Genomic DNA, 10006 nt, shown 5'->3' with positions numbered 1-10006 from the left:
AATCCATTTGCAGTTTATTATTAGACAATATAGGAATGCTTACTCTTTTAACTAATAACATAAGATTAAAAGATACACTTAATTTTTAAAAATTAAAAACAAAACTTTTTACAACATTAAACTCCAACAAAATAAAACATTATAAACTCTTATACAAATATTATTGTTGTAAAGAAAGTCCAAAAATACAAATTCTTTTATTTTATTTTTTATAGGTAGAGTTGTTTCATGTTTGAATCTAAAATTATGTGTTAATAGAAGACTAAATAATAGTACAAAATTTTTGTCACCGAATTATTTATTGACTAATGTACTTTTTATTTTTAGAAATATAGAGAAATGTAAAAACAAATGTATCACGCTAATACAATAATATTTATAATTATTAACAAAATAATATTTATATTTAACATATTTAAAAATAAAAACTAAAATATATGTCAATATATTATTTTTATTAATTTTTACACTTTAATATTTTTATATAAAATATTATGTGTTACTATAGTTGGACTTATTATATAGTCCCATGCCAAATCTATTATTTTCACTTTATGATGTTTTATATAATTAAAATTCAAAATTCCCTCGAAATTTTTCATTCGTCTGCTCAAACACATCTTCATGAAACAAGTTATGGGTGGTTAAGTGAACAAACAATGGTGAATTAGAGATTAAAAGATATCAAGAATGTTTTAATACTGTATATTAGTTTAATAAAAGGCGAGGGTGGTTGAGATCAAAATTTTAGAGTTTAGAAATTTTATTTTTATCATATCATCAATGTCTCTATCAATTAAAAATAAGTATATATATATTTTACATTATCTATGATCTCTCTTTATCAACTGTACATATAATGTGGAGAAAAGATAATGTATTTATTTTTAATTGGAAGAAACCATGAATGATGTGGTAACGAAGGTTAATAAAATAAATTTTCCAAAGATTAGGTTAAGTTTATATATATATAGAGCTTTAATGGAATTGTGAGGCCAAGATAAAGAAATGGGATATTGAGTTCTTTTAGTCATAATAACAAACTCAACCGAGTTGATTTTTCTTTGAAAGTCTCGTATTCTTTTGCACCTATAGACCAACCAAGAACTCTAAATAAGTACAATAAATCAAACTCACCCCAATATCAACTAGACAATTCCCAAAAGCGATTCAGACTATGACCCAAATCCAGTTTTAATTTCGATTTCAACAGTTGATGGTCCAACATCAACGACTATAAACTCAACTCCCTTGATTAGATATAGAGAATGTTTGAAGAACCACCCTACCAACATGAGCAGCCATGTCATCAATGGTTGCAGAGAATTAACACCAAGCAACGAAGACAATAACTTAGGAAACCTTTTGATTCTACTTTTAGTTCTTGTACTTCTTTAGACTTTTTTATTTTAATTATATAAAAAACCCTAAAGTGAAAAGAATAGATTTGGCATGGAAGCTCAAATATGAAATGGGACTATATAAGGTCCTGCTTTGAATAAAACTCAAAGAAGAAGATGAGTTTGTGGGTTTTTTTAATTATTTAATTATTGTTTTTTTTTTTTGTTAACAATTAGTATTGGGAAAATTAATTTTAATCCTTTAGGGTGCGTTTGGTTCGCTGTATTGGATTAGAGGTGTATTGGATTAGAGATGTATTGGATTAGAGGTGTATTGGATTAGAGGTGTAATAGCAAATCAACTGTTTGGTTGAATGTAATGGAATAGAGGCGTAATAGTAATCTTGTGTTTGGTTGAATGGAATAGAGGTGTAATAGCATAATGGAAAAAACTAAAATGACTAGAATACCCTTAGCATAAATTTGTTTTGGTAAATGATTATTGTTATTGTTATTTAAATTATAATAAGATTATTATTATCAATAATAAATAATTTAATCATATTTAAACATAATTATTATTAAATATATTTTAATTAAAATATATAATTTAATAAAATTCTTAATAATTAATATTCTTATATTAATTTACTGAAATCATAATATATGATACTGTAAAATATAAATTAACATAATTATTATTAAATATATTTTAATTAAAATATATAATTTAATAAAATTCTTAATAATTAATATTCTTATATTAATTTACTGAAATCATAATATATGATACTGTAAAATATAAATTAACATAATTATTATTAAATATATTTTAATTAAAATATATAATTTAATAAAATTCTTAATAATTAATATTCTTATATTAATTTACTGAAATCATAATATATGATACTGTAAAATATAAATTAACATAATAATTATTAAATATATAACTTGAAAATTATATTCTGCATAAACATAATTAACTTATACTAAGAAAAAGTTAGATGAAAATGAAATTGTACATCATAATCCATATGTTCAAAAGTTTTACAACATCAAAAAGTTTGAACATTGATATTTAATGGTAAGAAAAAAATTTTAATTGTTATGCCATGTTTTATTTATATTTTCAATTTAAATGTATAGTTTTATATTAATATTATATAATCAAAATGATTTTAATTATATTTCAATTAAAAATATTAAATAATAAATAATGATTTTAATTATATTTTAATATACCTTAAATAACATAAATAAAATTTTTATTTCAGCTTAAAGTTAGCACAATTTATTTTAATAATGATTAAATTTGAACGAGATCTTTGAAAGTATCAAAACCGTTATATTTTTATCATAATTGATATTAATACAAGAATTGGTACTAAAGTTTGATGTCCTTTTTAAATTATAACGAAGAATTGGTACACCATTATCTTTAAGTATCAAAATATTTATCAAATACAAATAATAGATTAAAAAAAGAAAAAACACAAGTACCAAATTATATATTGCTCCTTTTTATAACAACATTTTGTCCATGAATTTCCTTTTTAATACAAGAATTGGTATCAGCCTTTGTGCCCATAGATGTACTTAGGGAAGTAGACTTTGGAATCAGCCTTTGTGCCTCCAATGCCTCGCGTGCCGCTTGCTCTTTGGCTCTTTTTGCTCTTTCCAATACCTTTTCCTGTGTGCATGAATTAAAGGGGATGTCATATTTTAATAAATCATCAAAATGGAGTAGTAAAATGCAGCAAATTTGCAGATGAACGATTTCAATTCCAACAAAAGAAGAAAAGATCCTGATGGCCAATTTGTTATTGCATTTACTCAGAAAATAATGGTACATCCCTATGTAAACCGACACAGGTCAGTTTCAAAAATGCTGTAGTAGAAGTAAAGTTGAATCCTAGCTTGAGCCTCCAATAACTAACTAGAAGTGGAATTCAGATAATACAACTTGCTAGAATTTAAGTTGGTGTGAAACTATGGCCATGCAGTTCATGATGAGGTTAAGGGAGAGGGTTGGTTACTGGAAATGCCATTGATACAGTATATTTGAAAACCTGAACGCCATAATTTTCCTCAAAAGAAAGAAAAGGGGTCTCTTACATTAACTCTTCCTATTGTAAATGAAGCAAAAATAATACCAGCATCAAAAGAAGGCATTTAAAACAAATGATGACTGCAATTTCGTAAGGCTCCCAAGAACAGATGTCAAGAAAAGAAAAGAAAACCTTTAGCTCCTCCCATTTAAATACCTTCAAATTATTGTTATTTTTCCAGTAAGGTTTGGTTTGTAAGCAATAGAACCAATCACTTTGGGCACCATAACATTAGGATTCAGAAACACACGTAATGGCCAAGCAGAACAGAAGTGTATTAAAGCCAAATTTCAAATTCATAAAACTCTCCACTGGTGGCGTTTGTGCATTACCAAATAAGCTATTCCAAGAGCTATGAAATAAACCCAGCAAAAGTGGACAACCCCCCTCCCCCCCCCAAAAAAAAAGAAAGGGCCATGACATGAATCATGAATTTATCAAGGATTAGATTCAAGAACAAAATCTGGTTACCTGGAAATCCTGCACTTGCTTTTGTTGCTCAGCCTGCAACCTTCCAACAACACTCAAAAATTCCCCAATTGTGGACTCGATTCTCTCATTCAATGCTTCGGCTACAGCCTTCCTTAAGAAAAAAGCATCCAGCACATTCCTGCTTCCATTATCACCTGCAATACTAAGTATCCCACTCAGTTTCACATAAAAAGGAAGAAAAAAAACACACAGCTACAATGTATTATGGGGTTGGGTTCATTCCTTCTTCTCAAGAAACACTCAATTTAACCTTAATCCCACAGGTGCACACAATTGTAACCATGTTTATACTATTAGGTATTGTCAATACTTATTTTCCAGCAAGATAAAATCCCTGCTTCATTACTCCAACTATAACCAGCTTAATGATACTATCTTGATGAGCTCTTCTAGCATTTCGACTATCTTAATGAGCTCATTAATATTATCATGTTGTAAATAGAAAAAAAATTAGGGATTTATTCATGTATAAATACACCCTCTACTGTATATTTCCACTACAAACATACACAGAGAAATTCTCGATTAAAATCAAAGTTCATGTGGCAAACACAAAATAAACCCAGAATAGTTGGATTTTTGAATCTCAGAAGCCACTTGGCAGTGATGGATTTGAACACCAAATAAAAAGAAAAAGGAATTAACACCAAGAAACCGAAAGGAACCAGACCTGAAAAAATGAACACAAAGATTCATACCTCACGCCGAGACCGAGAGAAAAAATGAAGCAGTGGCTTTCAAACGTGCTGCAACAAATGAAAGGGAAAAAATGATCGAGAGAGAGAGAATCGGTAAAGGCAGACGAGGAGAAATAATGAGGACAGAAAAAGGAGAGGGTCAGGTAGGGAGGGAGGGTAAAACAGAGACTTGGAAAGGGAAGCCGGACGTAATGGGTAATCCTCGATTTGGGAAGGGAATAGAAAAGCAGAGAATTTGGGGATTAGGTCGGTATTGTAATACGCGCGTAATACCTATTACAACCTCCATGCTTTTCTGGATCTGGAATCCTTCATTCAAAGTATTCTGATCATCCTGAAAAGAATTAGTATCCCCACTAGAAGCATCTGTTTTTGTTGGACCTTGTAAACTCCCAGCAGCAGGAGCACTGCTAAATGGACTTAAAACCCTCTGCCTGGAACCAGTACGCACACATTTCATTGGAATTGGATTGACATTTAGACTGCTAGCAGGCCTTTTCCTTATCAACATCGACTGTTGGGCACAGTGTCTATGTGGAAAATAAGCACCCATTTCATAAGGTCTTGCAAGATATGATTTTATTTTCTTCCACTTTTTCTGGTTTAATTTCGATGATTTGCTATCTTCAAAGGCTCCAGGAAAATAGTAAGTACTTGTTTCTCGTTCTTCCTCATCACACACAAAGTCATCATATCCAAACTCTGAATTTAAAGAAGAAGTAAGAACAGAAGACCATTGAATGACAAAGAAAGGGAAAATACAAATTATTACCAGCCCCAGCATCATAAACAGAAATTTCAACCTCCTCTTGCTTACTACTGCCAGTTTTCTAGGGGTTAAAAAAAAACAAAAAAAAGAAATGAAGAAAGAAGAGTGTTAGTAAGCAAGATAGATCAGAAGTTCCAACAGCTGCTCTCTGGTAAATTAGCATAGATGTATAGTTCCATGATAACTTTGATGTATTTCCAGATGAACAACATCAGTTCAGTCAAGAAGTACGTGCCCTTAAGTATATATAGGGGAAACAAAACAAAGGACATGTATAAACTCATTAAAAGGACCTATATTTACCTCAGTCTGTATCAAATAAGATTCAATAGATCTTCGGTAGGTTTCCATGGCACCTAAAGGTACTGGATAGAAGAGGCTTTCCTAAACATGAAGTACATAAAAAAGTAAGAGCAAAGAATGTAAAAATAAGAAAACATTTCCACAAGATAAGAACAGCAGAACTGAGTGTGCAGATTTAAACATTTACAACCGATGAAAAGAGAAATCAAAAAGCAATATTTGAAAGGCAACTATAATGAGTAAATAAACATGAAAAGCTAAGAAAAATTAAGCCATACTTCAGTTAGGTTTTCATCCCAAGAAATGTCCATAATGCCCGAGTCAGATATCATGTCAGGAGTTGCTGGAGCTTCAGCTTGAGGTGAGGAAACAGAGGAGCTGCTATATTTCAAAAATCTAAGAGCATATGCCTGAATAGCAAGTTTACTGTTATTTCCAAAGTGCTGCTGGTCCTCATTCATATCCTGCTCCATAACGTGTTGCACCAAAAGATGAGAAAGAAAGTACAATATTTCAAGGATCTGATACAATATAGAACATGAATATGACGGAACTATTTGGCAATTTTTACAGGATAACCAACTGAGACATATAACCCAATTCCAAATATTTAAGTATATACTTGGATTGCAGTTCCGGAATTCAAAGGCCTTTACGCATTTGAATTTGAATTTAACTTATCATCCAGAGCCTGTGAACTCAATCATCAAATAGTCCACCAACCTCAGCAAGCCAATACACTTAAAAAACCATGGAGATCGTATTTACTAGAAATCACAATGAAGGTTCATAAAGGTTACAATTAAAAGAAGACTAAAACCCACAACCCCCATATTTAAAATAAGTCACTTCCTCCCAAATTCAAGTGAAATTACCTTCCTATCAAGAGATTCCATGTATTGAAGAATATAACTTATAAGCATACAACTGATATGAATGATCATAAAAACCAATTATTGAAACTGAAGATTTTAAAAGAAACTAGCACAAAGCTTTCCAGAAAATTAAATGTGAAAAATTATAATCATTACTATCATCACAAGAAAGACATGCACAAACTGATTAAAATTAAAGACCAATTGAAGTCAACACTATAATCAGTACCATATCAAGTTTTGCAGTCATGTTCTTAGGAACTTCATTGGCTGGTAAGTGCACTAAATCATGGCCACTTTTCTTTGGGCCAAGACTTGCATCTTTCCTATTTAGAAGCACCTCTGCTGAATGCCAAAAGTACATGACGGCATTAGCAAGGCTTAATGCTACTTTTTGAGTTCCGAATATTGATGTTGTTCTTCAAGTTTCAATCGCGAAGTAAAAGCAACACATCGAGATATTTGAGCAGCAGCCGTCATCTTCCAAAGACACTCCTATAAGCACAGAAAGAACAAAAAGGGGAAGATTACAGGCAAATTTTGTCAATATGTTATCTAGTCAACTGAATACAGGTACATTGATTGAGTAAAGGCAATAAAATTAAAAAGCTCTTAATAAGAAAGAAAAAAGGAACAAGAAGGATGCATAAATAAATCGAACTTATATTCTATACTAAAATAATACCTGAGCAAAATCATTTGTGGAGTTTCTTCCAATGGGTTAACGCCGTAAATAGTGGCAAAACCAAGGGTCGTCCTACGAAACAACGCTGCTAGGGTTGGTTAGATGAAGAAAAAAAACCGGTTAGATGGGCAATTTGAAATGAAAATGGTGGGTGCTGCTGCGCAGATCTATTGAGAAAATAATAATACAAAAAAAAACATATAACAGGGAGAAGGAGAAACGGCGAGGAGAGTGGAGAAGAAAGGTAGAAGGAAGAAACAGAAGACTTTGGGTAAGACAGAAGCGTCAATCGGGAGGCTAAAACAGGGAAGAAAATTGAATCAGGACCTAAACTGAGAAAAGGGATGTATTACAAATCGGTGGATTTCACCGATTAAGTAAGTAACGTATTACACCCGTAATAGCATTACCATGAACCAAACAATGGATTAAAGGGGGCTTAAGTGGGGCCCACTGATTAGGGCTGTTAAAGTGATATGCAACACATTGTGCCATGTGGCATCCAATAATTGGTTCACATGTCAAAAAAATGTCATGTCAGATTTTCATTAAAGTTTTTAAAAGGAGTGATAAAAATGAATAAAATATGTATTGTAGGTGTTTAAATTAAAAACTTTTTATTTTAAATTGAAAACTTTTTATTTTGAATGCTTAAAAGGAAAATCTTTTATAAATTAGGTGACTATTTGTATAGCTTATCTTTTTCATATACAATATAGAAAAAAAGGGTAAATGATTCAAATCTAAAATATTATTATTTTTTAAATTATAATTTTACCATTTCAATCAAAACTATTCTTTTATTATTATGTAATTTTTATTATTTAATTTTATCCTTGTCACCAATCTTTATTGTTGTATGGATTTTTTTTTACGTGATGGATGTATGGAAATAATAATTATAAGGATATAAAACAAATTTTTTTTTCTATGTGAAAAGCTAGGAACGAAGGAGACTGTACACCACCATTCTCTTTAAAGGACATTAAAATCCTTCTAATTTTTCGTATCTTTTTCATAATAACTTATCACATACAGAGTGATGGGAAATTTCAAAAGATAAAAGAATCATGACCTCGTTTTGAATAAAGAAAAAATAATAAAAGAATATAATTGAATATTAATCTCTAAAACAATTTGATCTAATAGGCTCTTTTAAGTCTTTTAAGACATATTGCACTCTAGAGGTAGACCTTGAGGAAATCTCTTAGCATCATTGCAGTAGTTGTATATCATGTAGTTCTTTTGCACCCATTTCAACCTTTGCTGCTTAGCTGAATCCATTTCTTGAGAGAACCATGCACTGTTTGTCGATGCAGAAGATGGTGAAGCATTCGATTTACACGAAGAAGCCCCATTGGACCACACACAAGCATCAGCATTGAAGTTCCTGTAAGAGGCAGTGAAAGGAGCTTGAGTCCAGTCGGTCTTAACCAAACCACCCCTTGTGGCCCAATCATCAGCATTCCACAAACTAGAGTAAATTCTCATCGGCTGGTTCTTAGGAAACGGGACACCAAATGATTCCATGTTTTTGAACTCTCTAATGGGTGTACCGTCAACAGAGAAGCTGGAGCATAACAATATCAAAAACTTAGTCAATCAATCAATTTGAAAACAGAAAAAAAAAATTCTAATGGATGGTTTGTTTTATGAATACTCACATTATACGTTGGGGATTCCAAAGGATTGAATAAGTATGGAAATCTGCAGTTGGGTCAAACCAGAGGTAGAATTGTTGTTCTCTGTTACCCTTTCCTTGACTGAACACATTTGTGTGAAGAATGTAAGGGTCACCACTTAAATTCCCAAGGAACTCGAAATCAATTTCATCCCATGTTGATCCTTTCGAAGATAGCTGCAAATCCAAAATATGGATAAGTATATATACCACAATACTATAAACCCGTTGCCGTTTATTGTGACTTGATAAAAAAGAATGGAATATTAACTTACATAGTAAGCAGTGACTGTGCCAGCGGAGTTTCCAGGGACAAGCTTGAGCTGCATATCAATCTTGCCGAATAGGTACTCGTTCTTGGATTGGAAACCAGAACCAGAAGCTTTATCGAGGGAGAGAGTGAGAACCTCTCCATTGTTGACGATTTTACCACGGCCATCTCCCCATGTTATGTCAAAATCATTGTGGAAATTTCTGGCTGATGATGCCATGAGACAAGCAACAATAAGAGGAACAAGCAAGGTAAATTTGAAACCTGAAGAACTCATTTTTGACTTTCGATTTTTTTTGCAGAGCAGAGGATTTATGTGATGATTTGGTGTGATGGAGAGGAATGGTGGAGATTGGCATTTTTATAGTGAAGAAAAAGGGTCAAGGAAGGAGTCATGGAAGCTGCTCCCCTTCAGCTTGGTTGTAGACAGTTGTTATTTGAGTACCAATCATTTATATATAAATAGCTAGCTGTAAAAAAGAGCACCAACCAGGAACCAACAAAAACACAATTCATGATATCACGCGGCTTTAATGGAAAAGTGAAGTGTTTTGGGCCAATTGCTGCTGAGTTGCTGTCGCCAGGTTGCCTATACGATAAGACGATGCAGCACAACTAAAAATATCCGAAGTGTTACTAAGGATAAGACAAAGTGGTCACTGTGCCGATGGAAAATGATTTGTACCTTTTTTATACCAACATCTATTCTCTTCTGATTTACGATTTCAGTGTAATTTGTTTTATGATTTAACTGTAATTTTGTTTACAAATAGTATTACGA

At 31.8% G+C, this 10006-nt stretch overlaps 2 protein-coding genes and 1 long non-coding RNA gene across 3 annotated transcripts; all 3 read right to left on the bottom strand.

The window, feature by feature from the left end:
* Positions 1-2840: 2840 nt before the first annotated feature.
* On the bottom strand, positions 2841-4229 carry LOC121217414 (uncharacterized). The gene is made up of 2 exons (XR_005913517.1): positions 3923-4229; positions 2841-3033 (listed from the first exon to the last, which is right to left on the bottom strand). It is a non-coding gene; the product is annotated as an uncharacterized lncRNA (long non-coding RNA).
* Positions 4230-4765: 536 nt separating this feature from the next.
* On the bottom strand, positions 4766-7916 carry LOC107915420 (chromatin modification-related protein EAF1 A-like). The gene is made up of 6 exons (XM_016844581.2): positions 7274-7916; positions 6818-7083; positions 5992-6177; positions 5714-5794; positions 5414-5471; positions 4766-5343 (listed from the first exon to the last, which is right to left on the bottom strand). Exons 2-6 carry the CDS (start codon positions 6950-6952, stop codon positions 4781-4783), a joined length of 1023 nt encoding a protein of 340 aa, XP_016700070.2. The 5' UTR covers positions 6953-7083; positions 7274-7916; the 3' UTR covers positions 4766-4780.
* A 326-nt stretch (positions 7917-8242) lies between these two features.
* On the bottom strand, positions 8243-9653 carry LOC107914731 (xyloglucan endotransglucosylase/hydrolase protein 22). The gene is made up of 3 exons (XM_016843743.2): positions 9230-9653; positions 8938-9131; positions 8243-8843 (listed from the first exon to the last, which is right to left on the bottom strand). The coding sequence occupies exons 1-3, from the start codon at positions 9500-9502 to the stop codon at positions 8438-8440; spliced, it is 873 nt and encodes a 290-aa protein (XP_016699232.1). The 5' UTR covers positions 9503-9653; the 3' UTR covers positions 8243-8437.
* Between the last annotated feature and the right edge of the window lie 353 nt (positions 9654-10006).

This window comes from Gossypium hirsutum, chromosome D05 (genome assembly GCF_007990345.1).
Source record: "Gossypium hirsutum isolate 1008001.06 chromosome D05, Gossypium_hirsutum_v2.1, whole genome shotgun sequence".
NCBI lineage: Eukaryota > Viridiplantae > Streptophyta > Magnoliopsida > Malvales > Malvaceae > Gossypium > Gossypium hirsutum.
Note: the sequence above shows the minus strand (reverse complement) of the source record. Positions and strands in the feature narration are given on the sequence as shown.

What these genes read in the sequence shown, in the direction of transcription:
- LOC107915420 (XM_016844581.2), bottom strand. Translation starts at nt 6,952, where the DNA reads ATGTACTTTTGGCATTCAGCAGAGGTGCTTCTAAATAGGAAAGATGCA. An exon ending in TGACTGCAAAACTTGATATG is followed by an intron (nt 6,178 to 6,817) that starts GTACTGATTATA and finishes GTTATGGAGCAG; the next exon opens with GATATGAATGAGGACCAGCA. An exon ending in GGGATGAAAACCTAACTGAA is followed by an intron (nt 5,795 to 5,991) that starts GTATGGCTTAAT and finishes CTTCATGTTTAG; the next exon opens with GAAAGCCTCTTCTATCCAGT.
- LOC107914731 (XM_016843743.2), bottom strand. Translation starts at nt 9,502, where the DNA reads ATGAGTTCTTCAGGTTTCAAATTTACCTTGCTTGTTCCTCTTATTGTT. An exon ending in GCACAGTCACTGCTTACTAT is followed by an intron (nt 9,132 to 9,229) that starts GTAAGTTAATAT and finishes TTGGATTTGCAG; the next exon opens with CTATCTTCGAAAGGATCAAC. An exon ending in TGGAATCCCCAACGTATAAT is followed by an intron (nt 8,844 to 8,937) that starts GTGAGTATTCAT and finishes GTTATGCTCCAG; the next exon opens with CTTCTCTGTTGACGGTACAC.